The sequence below is a fragment of the Phodopus roborovskii genome, unplaced genomic scaffold, assembly GCF_943737965.1.
Source record: "Phodopus roborovskii unplaced genomic scaffold, PHOROB, whole genome shotgun sequence".
Classification (NCBI taxonomy): Eukaryota; Metazoa; Chordata; class Mammalia; order Rodentia; family Cricetidae; genus Phodopus; species Phodopus roborovskii.
This window is the reverse complement of record NW_026126470.1, coordinates 30,969,644-30,988,836: the sequence shown is the minus strand read 5'-3', so window position 1 is coordinate 30,988,836 and position 19,193 is coordinate 30,969,644. Positions and strand designations below refer to the sequence as shown.

At 46.5% G+C, this 19,193-nt stretch overlaps 1 protein-coding gene across 11 annotated transcripts in view; it reads right to left on the bottom strand.

Moving 5' to 3' along the window:
* Nucleotides 1–1,002: 1,002 nt before the first annotated feature.
* Kcnj15 (potassium inwardly rectifying channel subfamily J member 15) overlaps nt 1,003–19,193 on the bottom strand; it is a 36,500-nt gene continuing 18,309 nt past the window's right edge. For 2 of the 11 annotated variants that reach the window (XM_051191930.1, XM_051191933.1), the window contains exons 2-3: nt 6,312–6,410; nt 1,003–2,672 (exon numbers count right to left, since the gene is read on the bottom strand). In XM_051191930.1, the coding sequence (XP_051047887.1) occupies nt 1,525–2,652 (1,128 nt within the window). In that variant the 5' untranslated portion in view covers nt 2,653–2,672; nt 6,312–6,410 and the 3' untranslated portion in view covers nt 1,003–1,524. Of the gene's footprint in view, nt 2,673–6,311; nt 6,411–6,515; nt 6,622–12,210; nt 12,295–15,808; nt 15,833–16,002; nt 16,043–17,877; nt 18,029–19,193 lie in introns of those variants that run through there. The other 9 variants (XM_051191931.1, XM_051191935.1, XM_051191934.1 and 6 more) reach the window with 9 other exon arrangements.

Sequence of the window (19,193 nt, the reverse complement as noted above, 5' to 3'; positions counted from 1 at the left end):
TGTGGTGGACTTGACTGAGTGTTAGGTCTGACAGCAGATGGAAGTCCAGAGCACACATCAGTGTACTGTATGAGATGTGTGTGTGTGTGTGTGCACGTGTATGTATGCACGTGTGTGTGCATTTGTATGTGTGCATGTGTATGCACAAGTATGTATATGCACATGTGTGCACACAAGTGTGTGCATGTGTGTGCACGTGTGTGTGTGTATGTGTGTGTGGCCTGCACATTCATGGTCACATGGCACTTGAGTGAATTTACAGTTTGTCCTGATTTAATCAAAGGAGCACACACCTTTTACATATTTAGCCATTCCTGGCCACTTACTCTCTTTCCTCTAAAGTGAAGCCTGTAACGCTGAGTTGTATGTGGTGTGTTTGGACACTGAGCATGTGCTTTAGGCTCTTGCACAAGGGGTCCTCTCCCCTTCTACACAACTCTTCTTCCTGTTGTCACTCAGCCTCACAAACAATGTCATCTATGTAGACATCCTGTATTGTGACACAGCTTCAATTTTCTTCTGTGGTGACTGTGATCATTGAGCCATGTGCTTATCATGGCTGTGACAATCACAGCTCTCAGGGAGCTTAAGACATCAGTAATTTCATGTAATTTCTTTGTGGCCAAGGTATGTTCACAGGGGAAAACTGAAATGTCTCAGAGCTACACTGACTAACATACACTGACAGGAGAGAATGTGATCATTTTTCCATACGTACCTAGAAAAACATTACTTTGACAATATTACTCAGAGCAGAGCTTATAGTGCCGATGGTTCTATAAGCCTGACTGGAACCTGATTGTGTCTGTTTCCAATATGTCCCTAACTGGTGCTGTTGGATTTCTCTGTGAAGGACATTTTGAAGGAAAAAGAAGCTCGTATATGCTTCCCCCAAAGGGAATGGGGACAATAGAATCAAGATATGGGCATATTTTCAGAACTCTTGGATCCTGGTTTGATTACTTTCACTCCATACAATTAAATCCACTGGAAACTGTAAAAAAACAAAATGATTGTATTTTCAAGCCTGAAGACCCTGCTTCCCCAACACTCAGTCATCATTACACATACAGCTTACATACTTGAACATGAGAAGGAGCAGATTCTCAAGCAGTGACAGAAGCAAACAGTCAGTCAATCATGCCTCAGATCTTGGCCACCGATGGCACCCTTGATGGGTAGGTTGAATAAATACTTTGCATTATAAGCTGATGTTCTACAGACATACATTCCATTCACTGTCAACACTGCTACAAGTCTGTCACCCAAACAGGAGTCCTCTCCATCGTTTACACTTACTTCTTCAATATACAGTTCCATTTTGGAGGGGAGAGGGGAATCTGAATTTGAGTGTTCACTTCTGACCAAGCACTCTGAAGAAATCCTTTTATATTTTCAGATGCTTGTACAGCCACCAGAACAAAAATGGATATGGGCCATGGGTACCTGTGTGGTTTGGTATCAGGTCCACCTATGCTGGTTAGGGGATGGCTCCGGAGGTTCCCAGAGGCCGGCCGGCGCCAGTCAGACATTGCTCTGCTGTAGCAGGAGGCTCCTCAGCTCCCGTTCCCTCTGGTCCTCCTGCCTGTACTGTTCTTCCAGCTTCTGTTTTTCAGAATCCGCACAGCAGAAGGTACAATCCGGGCTCTTCCGGATCTGCTCGAATTGACTGAAATCAGCCACATACTTTCCATTTTTGGAGAGAGAGACCACAGGCACAAACTCAAAGCCCCAGTAGATCTCCTCCGGGATGTACGATGTTCGGCTCTGGCAAACAGCGCTGGTTGATTCCACGGTGGCATTGAGAAGGACCACCAGCTCAAACTCCTTTTCTTTTAGGTTCTGGGGTGTGAGGTCCCGTAGTGGGCTCCTCTCATCCAACACATGGTAGAAGGTCATGGGCAGAATGAGAAAGGGGCTCTCAGAAGAGGAGTCCACGTGGAATTTGACGGTGGCCTGGTTGAGGAGGATGCGCTCCCCTTCTTTGGTGACATGAGTCTGGAGGAGCTTTCCTGAGAGCTGGCACTGGATCAAGAGGCTCTTTCTCATGTTGGCCACCTGGATGACCAAGCATAGCTTCCCGTTCTGCTTGCTGATCACAGCACAGTGGCTGAACTTGATGGTCTCCGCTCGCTTTTTGGGCCTTGCGATTTTGGCCAGGAAGGTCCCGGTAATGAAGATCTCAATCAACGTGGTGATGACCAGTTGGGCAACCAAGAGGAAAATTGCATGAGGACACTCCTCCGTGATGGAGCGGACCCCATAGCCAATGGTTGTCTGGGATTCCAGGGAAAAAAGGAAGGCTCCCGTGAGAGAATCCACTTTCATGATGCAGGGTGTGTGATTCGAACTGGACTCCCCAAGTTCTAAATCGCCGTGAATAAAAGCTATGGCGTAGTAGACCACTCCAAACAGAAACCAGGTCATCACAAAGGTGGCGGCAAACAGGGTGAGTTTGTATCGCCACTTCATGTCGATGACCGTTGTCCACAAGTCCTGAAGGTAGAGCAAGTAGATGCCATCTACCTTGTCAATCCTCACATTGCTGTGTCCGCTCTTAGACATGACTCGAGGTCTGTGGGCCTTGAGTCCAACCCCATTGGAATGTTTCACCAGTGGGGCACTGGACACGCCAATGTGAACAGCGTCCATCCTCAGGCTCCTTGGACCACCTAAAGAAGTAACAAAGACGTGTCTTACAACTTTTTTTTTTTTGGTGGGGGGGTGGCTTCCAGGAGGTAGAAAAGGAATTAGCAGAATCCTTTTGTCACATTCTGGCTATGGCCGTCTACCAAATGCAGTAATTATATTCTATTAACCGTGTGCAATGAGACTGAATGCTCGGTTGTCCCTTGATATCTGTGTCAACTGAAATTGCCAATCCAACACAATCTAAAATCACATGGGAAGAGGGATTGCCTGGACCAAGTTGGCCCGTGGGTGTGTCTGTGGTGGATTTTTGTAATAATTATCTTAATTGAGGAGGTGGGAAGACCCACCTACTATAAGTGGCACCATTCCTGAGGCCGGGGACCCTGAACTGTAGAATGCAGAGGAAGTATACTGAGAAGCTATACATTCCTTGTTCCCTTTCTCCTGGGGGGAACTGATGTGATTAACTGTTTCAGGCTCCTGTCTCTGTGACTTCCCCTCAATTATGCCTGTAATCTGGAATCTTGAGTTAAAAAAATAAGTCCTTTCTCTACTCTCTTATATCTGTGTGAGTGCAGAAGAAGGGATCAGGAGGTCCCCCAGAGCTGGAGGAGTTGCTACATGTGATTGTGAATGCATGATTTGGGTGCTGGGAGCTGAACTCCAGTCCTCTGCAAGCGCAGGACGCTGTCTTAACCGTTGGACCGTCTTTCCAGGGCAACCCCTAAGTTGCTTTTGTCAGGGTATTTTAACATAGCATCAGGAAGCAAAGCTAAGACCGTTTCTAGAGACCCCGTTTCCAGCCCTTCCCGCCGCCCATGGATACAAAACTCTGCAGAGGGTCATGATTCCTTTATGTAAATGATAAATCATTTGCACGTAATCTGTGCATCTCACTCTAAACCTTGTCTGGATGATTTATGAAACTTAACATGAGGTGCATAACGCATAGAGAAGTAGCTACTATGTTGCCTGCTTGGGGAATGAATGCTCGCAAGGACGTCTCCATGTGCTCGGTACAGGCATTAACTGTCCCCAGTACCTTCAACCCTTAGCAGTTTCACTCCTTAGCAGAAGGAGGTAGAGGAGGCAGGAGGAAAGGTTTGTGTAAGTAAGAAAGTGGAACGGTGAAGTCAAGACTGGCTGACTTGTGCCAGCGTGGTGAGGGCAGCTGAGTCAGGAATTGAGGCTTGGGGGAGAGCTAGCACAAGTGAACACGGATTCAGCAGCTGATTAGCACTATGGCTCAACACAAACCTTCAACCTCTCTAGACCTGAGTGGGAGCAAGTCCTTAACGCCTGAGTGGGTATTTTAGTCCACCCTCAGAACCAACTTCAGTCCTGGTTTGCTTTTTGTTGCTAGCAATAAAGCACTAATGAAAAGTAACTTTTTGAGGAAGCAGGTGTTTCATCTTAGAGGTTACAAGCCATCATGAGGGAAGCCTGGGCAGAAACTCAAGGTAAGAATCGACACAGAGACCATGGAGGAACTCTTGCTTACTGGCTTGCTTCCTCTGCCTTGCTCGGGACCTTTCTTACACAGTCTAAGCTGCCTAGGGGATGGCGATGCCCACGCTGGACTGGTGCCTCCAAGCAGAAATCATCAATTAATAAAATGCGATTCCTCAAATGATACTGCTCTTTTCCAGGTAAGGTGGACAAGAACTTCGGCTGCCTTACTCCTATGTTGCAAGCTTTTTTTGATGGCTAGGCTAGCATCTAAACACAGCCTTATTGTGAAAAGCAATTTTTACTTTTCTCTTGACTATACAAAAGGTTATGCAAATTTCTTGCAAAACGTATTTCGCAAGTATTTATTCATAGTTAGCTTTGATGATTTGCCACGATAACGCTTAAAGCTTAGATCAGCCACCTGTAAAATAGTTTTTGGTATAGCAATAGAGAATATTACTGCAAATCTTCAGAGACAACGTAGTATTAATACATTTTTTTACACCATCCTTTTAACTAACACACTTCAGAGCAATTCATTTGCCTCCCCCCATCCAGTGAATAATTTAGTATCTATGGTTTCTCTTGGTTCTGATGACATTTGGGAAGAGTCAAATTATTAAGCAACTATAGTCCCACTAACAGCAAGTAATTAAGCTCTTGTAATGTCTCGGTTGCCACGCAGGTTATTCTTAGACAAGTACAACCAATGTCATTTTAGGTGTGATATTTAGGTATACACAAAATTCTGCCCTGCTCTTTAGATCAAAATAGAACCAGCTGGAGGAGTCTATTTTAAGAACAAGCGAAAGGGTATGTAGTATATCTAAAAACGAAAGGCTATGTAGGGTAACTAACCTAGTAGCAGAAAAAATAAATAAATAAAAATTAAAAAAAAAAAAAACAAAAAACAAAAAACCCAACCTACCCAGCCCCTGTGCTCCCAGCTCGGACCCAGGGAGGCTTCGCCATGCATCAATACCCAACCACTGGAGAATTGCTGGATGCGAGGCCACAGAGCATCTTACAGCACCTGCCTGCTGACTAAAATGGATGATCTCTACATCCCTCGAAAAAGATAATGTAGGCAATTACAGAGTAACTCTACCTGGCGGGCATGCCTTTTACCCTACCTCACTGGTATTATTTTAAGAATAGATGGGTAGGCAGTGGCTTCAGATTCAGATGCTAATCTTTCTGGTGTGTGTGTGGGGGGGTGGGCATTATGCCAATAGAAGTTTTGGAATAAATGCAGGTAAATCCTTCCAAGGAAACAGCAGTGGTCCCCATGGGGTGGGGGGATGGGGGATGGGGGGTGGGGGGAGGGGCACCGCCTGCTCAGAAGGTAAAACAGAGCCCCTGGGCCATTCAGTCTTCCTGCTTCAGTGGGGAAGGCCTGTCTCTCACTGAATGGCCCCTACTGCAATGCCTTTCTCCCTCCCTTGGAAAGTCACTGATTTGGTTTCATTGCAAACCAAAACTTACTGGGAGCTTTAACTCCTTGATGCTACTTCACCCTCCCCGGGGATCTGTTACTTAGGTGCCAGGGACACATCACAGGCAGCACAGAACTCCCCTCTTGTGCCCTGGACTACACTTCTTAGTCCATAACGAGGAACAAAAGCAGCCCCATTGAGGCTTGGCAAGGGCACACTGGCACTGCTGAATGTGGAGACAAGCTGGTAACAGGGGCCCTGCTGAAGACAGACTCAGCAAGTGGCAGGGTGAGGAGAAAGACAGAGGAAAGAAAACTGGTGAACACAGGTGCCACTCAATCCACTGAAACCAAAACAAGGGCTTAAGTTTCCCAGAACAAGTGAGGCTTGAGTGTCCTGCGTACACACAGCAGCCTCCAGATTCTGGGGACTGTGGCTGAGCTCCCTGGAAAGTAGCCCTGTGTGGCTTCTGTTTCTCCCTCCCTTCCCCTTGCTGGGGAGTTGGCCTGGCTTGCGATGGACTGTGTGCTTTCCTGTTTCTGCTAAGTGCTTGCTGGCTGCAAGCCTGAACACCTGGTTCTGAGGTCAGAGGCATGAGCAGTGCTTCCTAGCAGCCAGGGTTTGGGACCTGTGGCCTCTGCAAGTGCATGGGTCCCTTTCTGAGGGAAAGAGGACAGCTGAGGAGCATGGATCTCAGGATAGCCCATCTCCTCTGTCTTCAAACCCCTGTCCCCCAGTCTAGAACCCTCTGCCCTCCAAGCCCCTTTCTACCTGGTCACTCACTCTGTAGGTCAGGAATCTTCTGCAGGGCAAGTGGCAACGTCCTCGCTCCCCTTCACTCACCTGGCTACCATGGGGCTCTGCTATGGCCTGAAAGAAAGAGGGGACAGACACATGCTGTTTACAGGTGGCTCCAGAGCACCCAGCAAAACTGGCCCCTGAAGATCCCCTCAAGGCAACTGGTGTGGCATTTACCTTCGAATCCCTGGCCATCTGGCAAAGTGCCCAGTACAGGCTACATGGCCAAACATTTTCAAGAATGAAACCGTTGCTACCACCACAGCCCTCGCTAAGAATCCAGCCCCTCAAGAGAGCTCATTGGCAAAAGGCACTGGAGGCACAGGAGAGAAAGGGTCAACCCACCCCCACCCACCGGGGCCACAGTGATCTGAGCAGGAGGCAGGAAGGGGAAATGTGGAGGATGTAAACAGCCCACACTGGAGGGGAAGAGTCCAGAATAGTTCCACCGCCCGCCGGTGGAAATGCATTGCTCCTGTTGACTCAGAGAGACTTAGGTGAAAGAGGCCGTCAACGCTGTCTCAGAGAATGACAGACTGTAGAGGAGGGTACGGAAGTCTAGAAGGGCTCAGCTGGGTGCTGAAGGACATACAAAGGCTGCAGGGGGTGGGGTACACCTCTGTTGTCCCCAGTCCCCAATAATACACAAACCCCCCCTCCTCTCTGCCCTACTGATCTGCTCAAAACTCACCTCAAGGTGCTTTCGCATTCCTTTTTCCCCCTGAAATTCTCTTTCTAGATAATACTACCTAGGCCATCCATCCATCCATCCACTTTGCCTGTTAGAATTTTTTTTTTTCTACCACCTGCACACATCTGTATCAGCCTCACATGCTTCTTACTGCTGACTGGTCATTGTTTACATAGTTACTGGTTTACAGTTCATATGTTTCCTCTTATCGGCTCCTTGACTCTCACACAGACCAGATCTCAGTGTGTTGGTTGGAGGACAACTCCTTGCCCGTTGCTAAGCTACGACCCGTGACCTGCCTTGCACCAAACAGTTTGGTTGTTGGCTTCACAACATACTCTTGGTTTGTCTATTCTTCTGCAGACTCCTTTTAAGAAGTGTACTTCTTGGGGGCTGGAGAGATGGCTCAATGGTTAGGAGCACTTGCTACTATTTCAGAAGACCCATGTTCGATTCCCTGCACTCACAGGGCAGCTCACAGCCACCTGTAACTCCAGTTTCAGGGGGACCAGAGCCTCTCTTCTGGCTTTCATGGGTACTGCATGTGCAATGGTACACATAAACTCGCACGTACACGGTAAATGAATACGTAACATTAAAAATATCTGCTTCTTATTTGTTAATTTGTTTTTGTGGTTCTACAATCCACGTGGCTTAAATTCTGTTAAGCCATCAATAGTTTTCCACAAGCTAAACATGATAAAAGGGCATTGTCACATGACTTCCCCTTCTCTTAATCCTCCAGATTAATACTCCACTAAAGCCACATGCAGTGTTAGTCTCTGGAAACAACATTTAGTGTCCCAGGTTTTTCAAGCTGTCAAATCTTACAGGTTAGGATTATAATCCTCACTGTGATATCTCCATTGGAGTCCTTGAAAATAATGAACAGAGAAGCCAGGATTGCCCTTTCCTGCTTTTCTGGTCAAGAAAGGGCATGAATCTGTAAGTGCGTCCTTCAATACACCATTTGTTTTCTGAAGATAAAGGAAAGCAAATTCCAGTTTGGGAATGAACCTAACCAGCAGGCACACTGCAGAAGCCATGTGGCTGCATAGAGAGTAGAGGATAGTTGTTCTGGTAGCACGAGGGTTGCAGGGAACGGGAAAAGAGTCATCAGGGACTGGTGCATCTGGGAAGCCAAGCAGAGCACACGGGGGCTGTCTCTGCTGACAGTGAGCAGCCTGTGAGGGGCCAGGATGCTGTAGACCATTTAGAAGAAACATGTAAGGAAATAACAGGCAGGAATAGGGCTAGAAGCATCCCACGGGGAGAAGGTGCAGATTATGTTAAAATAATGAGTGGTAAAGACTTGGGTAACGGTGGCACAGTGGTTCAGGGGAGAGCCAAGAGAATCTGCATAGATAATAGAACACCCTGACCTGGCGGCCACACCCCAGCCATGTGCTTTCCACATGGAACCTTTCATACAGCATCACTGTAGTCCTGCAAGGTGAGCATTCCTGTTCGTCCTCCAGGAGGACGCCCAGACACAGAGAAGACACTGACTCAAGGCAACACTGGACTCCTTCAGCCACACCGATTACTGGCCTGAGGGAGTGCTCTGGGCTCAGGCCTCCAGCCACCTGGAAGGTCTGACGCCCCAAAAACGCATGCACGAGTCTAATGAGACTCCACGTGACACTGCTCCTGCTCTGGGAGCATGCACAATCACAGCCACAGCGGTGAGGCGTCCTGCTTGCCTGGCTTTAGGATGAGCCTACTCTCTCTGCTCCTCTCAGCACCCTGGCTAAATACCCTTGGCCCAGGTGTTGAATACACCTGTGCATTTCGTCGGGCATGTCCAGATTCACCGTCCTTGTAAATGAAGTGCCACCTCCCCGAGTCCAGAATGAGGGACAAAACTTCTAAAATCAGACATACGTAGAGATTCTAGTCAAGACTGTGACACGTTATCTGCATTTATTGTGTAAGTATGTATAACTCATATAGATTATAGAGCGTGTGTATAGTATGTATTATCAGATATATACAATATATGTTATACAATTTATATTAAATTATGTATCGCACTATATTAGCTGTTGTGCAGAACCAGTAATTCTAGCTAAAGTTAATCTACACTAATTATTTAGATATTTTACTTATATCGGGGAATATATATTATAATGTAAATAATACTGGCCAAAATTAAATAAAGCGGTATTTCTAACTCCCACAACAATGTTCACCCATCAGTTTTGCAAGCCCACCCCTATTTGCACAATACCTTTTCTTTTTCCTAACTCTCAAAAGTGGGAGCTTCCACCAGTCACAGATCCTTTCTTAAGAAAAATAAACCCATTTAGTATTCACTTTCTTCCTTCTGCTTAGTGCAGCTTTGGAATGTCCTAAAAGTTTGAAATTATTATTTTGATTGAATTTTGTAAGTTTTCTGGGAAAATATCAGGTTGTATTCCATGGCACAGAAACAAGGTGGGTATACCCACAGAAAAAAAGAAAAATAGAGCTTTTCAATCAGGTCTCCAGTGTTCCCATCCCATGTGATCACAAAGGGGTGGGAAGTGCCTGCTGGAGAACAAAACCTAACTCCATTCATACATTCCTTTCCAGGACTGACAAAATGCAAAGGGTCGGACTTAACCTCTGACAAGATGTAACCTCTCGTTGATATAAAAAGTGGCCTGAGAAGCTTTCTTGGATGTTAGCTATTTCTAACACACTAGGGTTTTGTTTTTTTGTATTTTGATGACCTACAAGCCCAAAGATTACCTAGCTTAAATTTCATGTTAAGTATACGCAGGCTTTAATATTAAGTAGGACAAAGTGCTTAACAAGAATCTGTTCAGGGTTCACTGAGCTCAGAGGGTTTAAAAGTAATTGAAAAGTAAAACCAGCCAGGCTTGCTGTCCTTTGGACCCTGTGACAGGTCACGCAAACACACCCCAGGAGATCTTTGCTGAGGCCTTGAACCGAATTCTTCTCTCCTCTCCAAAACCATCTACCGTTCGCTTCAAAAGCTGGCTGAGTTCTGAACCCAATTGCTAACTTCACCAACATGGGGTAGGGCACCAGCTAGTTGCTTTGCCCAGGCACACCAGTGTATTCATGAGCTAGTTTCCCAGGTCAGTGGTCTACACGGGTAGAGCTGTGGCGTGACTTGGTTACTGTGTGTGATTGGCTGTTGATTCCAGTTATTCCTGGCATTTCTCTGCAGGATCCTGTGAAGGATCTTTACATATACATAGGCCTGCCCCTTTGGGTTGGATGTGCTTCTGCATTCTGTATGGGAAGGCCGTGTGACTTTTCTGCACGACGAACTCTAAGTGGCTCATCACACCTGAGCAGAGGCCCTGGACCGGTGCAGGGTTCTTGCCATGCTCCCGGACTGCTCTTCAGGTCCTCATTCTGGAGAAGTGGGAGGAGGAAGAAGATACCCAGAGCTGGACCATAGCAGCTAACTCGTAACAGATGATGAGAAGGGATGTTTGTGTGAGTCATGGAGGTTTTGGAGTGAAAACTGGCACCAGAGAAGCCCTCGCATCATGATTTGGTACGGAATTGTATGCTGGCCTAAAAGATAAGGAATTTAAAGGAAAGGCATACAAATCGGAAATCACCCTAAGGACAACTCCGAATGCTGGTCTAGGATGAGAACTTGGAGCAGAGGAAATAATGGGAATCTAAGTAGACTTCAGAAGGGAGATGGATCTACTGGATCTCTAAGCACAGCCTAGGGAAGGGAAGGAGAACATTTCCAAGTTAGCACTTAGGTACAAGACACAGGGTGACTCTTCAGAACATGGCGCGCATGGGAGATCATTCCTCCATTCCAGCCTTCCTTTGATCTGTGGATCTGATGCCTGGGTGACCTGTCATCTCATAGACACAGGGAGAGTCCCTGTCCCCGCCTTTACCTCTGTGTCACTGACAGCTCTGATTTCAGGAGAGGAGGAGGACGTTCCAAAGAAGCATCATTTTCTTATTTCATTGTCCTCTTTACCAGCAGAAGAAAAAAGCAAACAAAGTATTCTCTAAGTGAGGGGCTTAAGGGCGGAGAGATTAAATAACTTATGCAGATACAAAAGCCAGTAGGCAGCAAACTGGTCCTGAGAACCGGTTCTGTCCGCCCTTAGTATTGGCCTCCTAGCTACAACACCATCATGGACACATGGTGATACCTGCCTTCTCTAGGTGGCTCGTGGTGAAACTGCACACGCACAATTGCACCCATCACACAGTAAATAGCCACCACGGATTCATCGTTTATGTAGAGACTATATCTAACTCTCATGTAGAGCCTAGCAGTTTCTACTGTTACTGCCGCATTCCAGATAAAGATTCTAGGCATGTGTCTGTGAGCCCTCCAACCCCTGGAGGGGATCGGAAGGAAGATGGCTTGTGTGGAGCCAGAAGGTCCAAAGGTCTAAGTTCCTAGCTGGTGCCAATGCAGCAAATTTTGAGGCCACACTTGGAGAAGAACAGGGTGTACACACAAGTCACGGGGAATGCGGGGAAGATGAACACAGATCATGGGGGGGGGTGGTAAGCGGCAGGAAGCTGATGGGGTTCACTATACCATATGGGACTGCCAGGAAGTTGCAGTTGTCCGGGAAATGTTCCCAGAGAACAGAAGCCCAACTGGACTGTCTTGTTAGAAAATAAACAACAATGACAAACAGCTTGAGAGATTTGGATAGAGGAGCGCTCCACTGAAAATTACTCCAAGTGCTCTCCTTGCATGGGTACCATCCTCCAGTGGCCCTCAGTCCCACAATGAGAAAGAACTCTGGAGGCCCGACCTGAAGAGATAGCTGGACTCCAGGGGTTAGTACCCAGGCATCATCTGAGTCAAGCATGGCGCAGGCAAAGTATCATTAAAGGCATTTGTAGAAGACCAGCTTGGATGTTTCCTTACTTTTAAGACCAGGTTGCTACAAGTCCTTAATGAAGATTGTTACAGAATCACTTAGAGACTGGCTCACCTACACATCTTTTCTCTGCCATTGTGGTTACCTCCTGTACCACAAAGGGGTGTGCATGGCAGTCACTAATACCACACCTGAGCAGAAGTGTCCCTTTGATTTGACATTTGGAAACACTCTAGCGAATGCTAGCTGGCTTTGGGTTGGAACACACTCTTGCTTTCGGCAGGCCTTTCCATAAGCAGATGTCACTCCTGGTTAACGTGACAAGTCTCCAGATGAGCCATCCACTCACCTCACTGGATTCTGAACGCACGAGGTCTTGAAGAGTCTGCTATGCACCCTCCACTGCAGCATGGGCCTCCTCCGGGGAGCTCACCATCCTCCAGTGAGCCTCACCTCTGAGCTAATAAGCCCAAGTTTCCGGAGGTGCTTCCCATGAATTTGAGCCTTAATAGGAACTCAGTTTCTATTAACTCGGTGTCTTGGCAAAGTTTATCCTTTACCCTGTGACACACAGGGAAAGCAACAAATGTTCCTTCAGTGACTAATAACCAATTTTGCATCCCATGTGACCCTGTCAGGAACCCATTCGACTCTGCGGTCAAACATTTAGCCTTCTGCCTGTGTCTTTGTTCCATTATTATTCTTTCAAATTCCATAAGTACTTTAAAAAAAATCCTTTTCCATCCTTATGTGGTTTGCATAGTTATAGCCTTATTCCTCAATGCAGATTCCTTTTTTTTTTTTTTTTCATTCCATAGAACGTCAGCCTCTTCTCTCCCCGACAGGGACAAGTCTAAACGGATACCGTGTTCATCAGAGGCTCATTTTCCATTTTCCATGGCAAAGAATGCGAGCTCTAGAATAAGTCAGTCAGAGCTATCATTTGCTGTGTATTTTTGTAAAGACAGTTTAATTTTAGGCTCTCTATTTGCAGGAGAGCTAGCTAACCCAAATAAAACATTATACATCTGTCTGTTGTTACGAGTGACCAACTTCAGCTTAGCATTCTTGCTTAATAACAGCAGGCTTTCTTATAGATGGGGAGTGTGTAGCAGCTAAGGGCGAGTGGAAATTTCCTTTGGTTTACCACCCTGGATCTCGCTTGCTCCAACATGTGAAAAAACGCGGGTAATAAGCATACTCTCCCCTTTAATCACAGCATGGCTTGGACATGCATTGTTGTGAGGTGATTGGTGAAATAGGAAAATTTATGTCTGGGGGTGGGGTGGGGGGAACAAGGCACACAGTGTTGTTTTAACGTTCCAAAATGTTCTCTTCGGGGAACGTGTCTGGCCAAGGGGCTCACACAGTCTCACTCGCTACTCTTGTCTAGATTAATTCAAACAGTGGGAAGAAGATGGATTAACACAGTCCTGGAGGGTGAAGGAAAGAAGAGAGGCAGGATCTTGGGGATTGTTTGGCTTGAGTGTGTTGGAGTAAGGCAGGGACGAAGACAGACAGCCCTGGAGTATTTTATACTGTATTTTAATGAACCTGCAAACTGTGTGCAGTTGGAAGCCAGCAGCGGGATGGCTTTCCTTAGCTCTTGTGACCCAGGAAGGCCTTTGAGCACTGCCTTCTCTCCATGCGCCCTGACATAATTTACAACACTTCAGATTGAGTCACAACAACACTTCAGATTGAGTCCCCTAAGTAAATCTCCCTCGTGAAGTCCCTGGGTGGGGAACCTCTGAACACCAAAATGAATCTATTTTACCTTTAAGGTTGCAAAGGCGTAGACGCGTAGGAAGCATCTTGTAAAAGTGTCCTCTGTGTCTTCTGGCTTCATGACACCTTTTCCTCTTTAAAAAATGGGATTGTGATCCATGTGAGTGGAATTCAGCGTGATTCACCTGCTATCATGGCAGGAGTCCCTTCCCTTGCTCATTTTCCCGCTCGTTATCATCCTAATGGAAATCGCACATCCCAGACAAAGGAAATGACTGACTTGTGCTTGGTTTGGAACCAAGTTATTTAAAAGTGGGGCCCGTGTCAAAACGTTCCACAACCCAGTCTCACTCTTAGCCCGTGCTTGACCACGCATCTGTGACCAGGAACTGGAGCTCTGAGGTCTGGGTGTGTGGGGGGGGGATGCAGTTCACACAGACGGTCTAACACTGTGGACCACGGATATGTCTGAACTGCTTGGACGCATAGCCACGTGTGATCTCTCAGTGACAGGGGTGTTTTCCAGTTTCAAAATGCCTTCATGTTCAATCAAAATCTCAGCCCTTTGGCAGTTAACTAACCTTCATCACAGCACAATGAAGCCATCTGTACTTAATTAGGTAGATGGGAGTTGGCTCGATTTTGGTCATGTTAGGGTTGCCAGATATGATACAAGATGCTCAGTTAAATTTGAATTTCAGACAGATAGCAAATACTTTTTTGTTATAACTATGGTAATATTTAGTACTTAATATACACGTAATAAAGTTATTCATAGTTGATATGAAATGCATGTATACATACTCTCTATGTATGTGCTGTGCATAGACATATAGGTAGCACACTGGTCCTTATTTTTGTTTGCTAAATCTCATACCTTTAGGGAAGAACAATTCTACCCTCCAGATTAGATCAGACACAGACGGTGTTCTCAGAAAAGCACCCTGGCACTAGGAACTCTGGAAACAAACGTGGGCAATGTGGCCATTGTGGGACCCAGATGCAGCCCTTTCCTGCATGGTTCTCGGAAACAGCCTGGAAGCTGGTGATTAAGCCTCATCTTTTGTTTGTCTTAGGGATGTGCCATCATGCCAGGTTTGTGGAGTGCTAGGGCTTGAACCCTTTGCTCGTGCAATCGAAGCATTCCATCAACTGGGCCACATTCCCCGTCCCTGCTCTTAGTTTTTACAATTTGGTTTAGGAGTTCCAAACCACCCCCCACACCATCCACCCCAAGACAGGGTTTCTCTGTATAACAGCCACAGCTGTCCTAGAACTCACTCTATAGACCAGGCTGGCCTCAGACTCACAGAGATCTGCCTGCTTCTGCCTCCAGAGTGCTGGGATTAAAGGTGTGTATCACCACACCTGGTTTTGAACCATTTTTTTGTATTATGGTCTCTCTCTCTTTCTCTCTCTCTGTCTCTCTCTCTCTGTGAGCTAGATAAGAAAATGATTTCCTTCTTGGGATATAACACTAACGTATATAAAGGGGAGCCATGGAGATTACTGACAATGGCATTGTTGTTAGGACACAGGCCTTACAGTTATGAGGCAAGCCGTTAAGCAAGAAGCCATTTTTATAGCCGTTAAGTAAAGGCTGTTGTTCTAAAGCGCAGTGAACAGAAGTGGTCGTTAAAATCACTAGGAATCGATCCAACAGAGTGGCGCTGTGTGGCTGTTACTGCGACAGGGTCAATGTTGGCGCTAACACAGCCGTAGTCTGATGCACACATTGAGAGTAAGAAAGACAGAAACTCTAGTGTGACGTTGTCGAAAACAAACACTTTGCCCTTTCTTCCCTCAACCAAGACCGTCTCTAGTTCACCAGGCGTGATGGAGCTGGATTTAAATTAAGTTATATATTCTAAACGCAATCGTTCTAATAACGTCAGTCAGCCAACCCTTTATGATCTTCTCGGTCTACTATCAGCAAAGACACAGACATCTAACATATCATATACTTATCAATATAGCATGAATCCGTATGATGATCTGACTTCAACACGTGGGACCCATGTGGTAGAGGGAGAGAACCAAGTCCTCTGACCTTCACATATGTGCTATGACACACACTAAAGAAATGTAACAAAAACTTTTAGAACAAATAAATAACCACAACGAATCCCCCTTCTAACCCAGCGGTACACACGGTGTTAGGCGTGGAGATTACATCAATATGTTGGGCTCACACCCAAGAGAGGCTCTGAAACACTCACTGCTCTAGAAGTCATGGCACCCTTTCTTCTGACGTGGAGACAAAGGAGGAGAAGACAGAGACATGCATGTCGTCATTGCTCTTCATCATGCTCCGTAGCGTTTCTAAGAACCAGGGAGCCGTGGCTTCAGTGAACGAACGCATCCCAGAGTCCCAGGCAGGTGTAGATAGCTATGGTTGCCTCTGCACTCTTACCGGGAAGGAGATAGCATGCTCTTCTTGCCGAACGCCTGTGTTCCTACCCCGACTCCTCACAAATCTTCCAGTGGCTTCCACTACTGTCGGGGAACGTTTAGAAGGCAGGATGCCTGCCTCTCAGCCCTCCCTCAGCTCCTCTCTCTAGGATGAGCCTGGCTTCCAGCTTCGTGCTTGCCTCTTCCAGAACTGCTCAGTGCCCTCGGGGCTTTGTGTCTGGGAACACTTGATTCCTTCCGGAAGGGTTCTCCTTTCTTCTGCTATTGGCTCATCCTACCTCTCCTTCAGAAGTCAAGTTGAGCATAACATCCTCTGTACTTACAGACACATTGAGCGTTGTAGTGTAAAGGAGGACAGGGTACTCTATTCCAGGGTACACTAGCTGTGCAGCTTTGGGCAGATTCTTAACCCTTTTGAGACTTGGTGTCCTCCGGTACAGAATAGAGGTCATGATAGTACCACACCCCGGAGACTGTCGGAAGTTAAAACCCATCTGCCATACCAGGTATCTCAAGGGAGCTGACTGTCACTCTTATAGACTTACAGTAAAAGAAACGTACAAAAGACCACTGGCCAAAAGGAAAATCACATTCGCCACAGACAAAGTGCAGAGAATTCTGAGTCTACACAGTTCTCATAGGGCCCACAAGACCCATCATCTACAGCGTCCCGAAACACACACATCAAAACACATGGCAGGCTGAAGAAACATTTCAGTTCATCTACAGCAACACTTTAGTACCTGATATGAGCTGAACACTGTGTGAGACCCATCAGTGAATACAAATTACCGCCTTTGTTTTCCGGCTTAGAATAGTACAGAGGAGTGCATAAGCCATTTGGACAGCCGTTCAAAGACCCAAAGATGGGTACGCTGCAGATGGAGTCCAGGCTGGAAGACAGAAGAGAGTATGGACATGTGGTGTGTTCTAGTTTGGGGTTCCTGGAAGGTTTCCCAAGGAGGAATGAAGAAACAGAAGAACTTCAAGTCAGCAGAGAACCGGGTGTCATGGCAAAGCCCTTGGGTAGATGGAGCTCAGCACCTTCCAGAAAGGAGGGTGGGCATTGGGGGAGGGGGTCCAGGTGAGAAGTTAGGACCTGTGAGCTCTTTGAGAATTGTCATCTTGGGAGAATGAGGAACTTTTCAGCTCTTATTCAAAGGAAAGACAAGATTTAACGTGTTCACCAGGTGATTGTTTTCTGACACCATAGAGAATAGTCTGTCAAACCTGGATGCTGACATTCTTATGAAGTAGCACTTCCAGTAACCCAAGCTGGAATGACTGACTACAGACTAGCCTGGTACTAGCTACTTGAGAGAAATAGGAACCTGTGGACTGCCCGGTCCCATTGAGTCCGAAGGTGGGTTCCTGCACAGCCAGGAGACACAGAACAAGGGAGAGGAGGTCTTGGAGATGATGAGTTGAGTTAGGGTCTCATTCTGTAGTCCAAGCTGACATCAAACTCATAAGGGGACCAGGCTAGCCATAACTTGCAGCAATCCCCCTGCCTCCACATCCCCAGTGCTGGGATAACAGGCATGCACCAGTAAGTCTGGTTCTATTATGTCTTTTTAAAAAGCAATTGATAGGGCTGAATACATAGTGCTCTCTCTCTCTTCTCTCTCTCTCTCTCTCTGTGTGTGTGTGTGTGTGTGCGTGTGTGTCTGTCCATCTGTCTGTCTGTCTCTCCGGGTAAGATTAAAGTGAGATGGCTTTACGACACCAACTACACTCATCTCTTCAAAGGAAACACAATTAGAAAGGATTTCCAGCCAGACTTTCCATTTTATGCCGATAATCTGAAAATTCAATTTCCCCCGGCACGGCTCATTCTCTGTCTGTCCAGATATCACTGTAAACGAGATGTACTTACTTACAGCGTGCAGCTGAGAAACTTTCCACACCCTGCCATAGCCAAATCTGTGGGATCGTTTACTCTCAGACATGTTCCAATTGTTCAAGTCCAAGAGCCTAGTTTGTGGCAAGCAGTGAGGACGATTATTTCATGTGAGCGTGAGGCTTCCTCTAATTGGCCCAGGAGTCTGCACTTGGCCCGGAGGGGTTGCTGATAAGGCAGATTCCTGCTTGCTGCCTTTGCTCAGGCAGGTCAGTTACTGCAGAGACCTTTCTCTCTGCCTCTTGCAAACTCCTATGCACTCCTCACAGCCCACTGAAGCAGGGCCTCTGACTCGAGACAGACTTCCTCTCGTTCCTCTTCCTGACCTATTGTGTGTTGTCAGCACTCACGGCAGCTTCGCTCCACCTGCCATAAGACTGCTCTGGAACATGCCTTTCCCAATAAAAGACGGGTTCTGGAAAGTGGAGTCCAGTTCATCGTGTGTGTGGTGCAAAGGCTGGTGTATGAGTCTTCCTCAATCGCTGACCGTCTTAGTACTTGACATAGTCTCTCACTGGATCCGGGAGCATGCCAGAGTGAGACCTCTACCCAGCCCTTGACCCTTTTTTAAATCACTAATGCTGAAGATAAAATTTGACAGATATGAGGGCCTTGACACCTAAGGGGTGGGCAGAGCTGCTGTGAACTCAGAGACCCTGGTTCATAACCAGGTTTATAGAAACTGCACCCAGTGTTCAGCTCAGTGAGAACATGGGGAAACCCTTCGCTGACCGGAATGTTCAACCAGAAATGATGATTTAGATTCCATACGTTGACCGACGGCACAAGCATATGCTTGGAGAGAAAGTTATTTGTATATTCCTCAAATTGATTGGCATGAGTGAGTGCATCCGGCTTAACCTGATGAAAGTCTCATTATTTCTGTCCCCTGAAGATCACGGACGTAGAGTGTCAGTCGTGGCATCCAGGGAGCTGGGTTCTACTTTGTGCTCTGCCTGCCTAGCCCAGGTGTGTCTAGTGTAATGCAGGTGGTTGAGATAACAGAGAGACTCCTATTCAGATTTGCTTTATCCCTTTAAATGTTTACACATGCTATGTAGCGTTAAATGGACATAATATGGCTTATACATGGTATGTAGTTTAAAGTGGACATACATGGCGTATACATGGTATGTGACTTTAAGTGGACATACATGGCATGTAGTTTTAAGTGGACACACATGTCTATTAAGGATCTCCATATGCCGTGTGTGTCCCACATCATGGTTGGGGGCAAGGGATGATCATAAATATTTGAGTCATATGTTTATGTATACTTAATATTGTGCTTT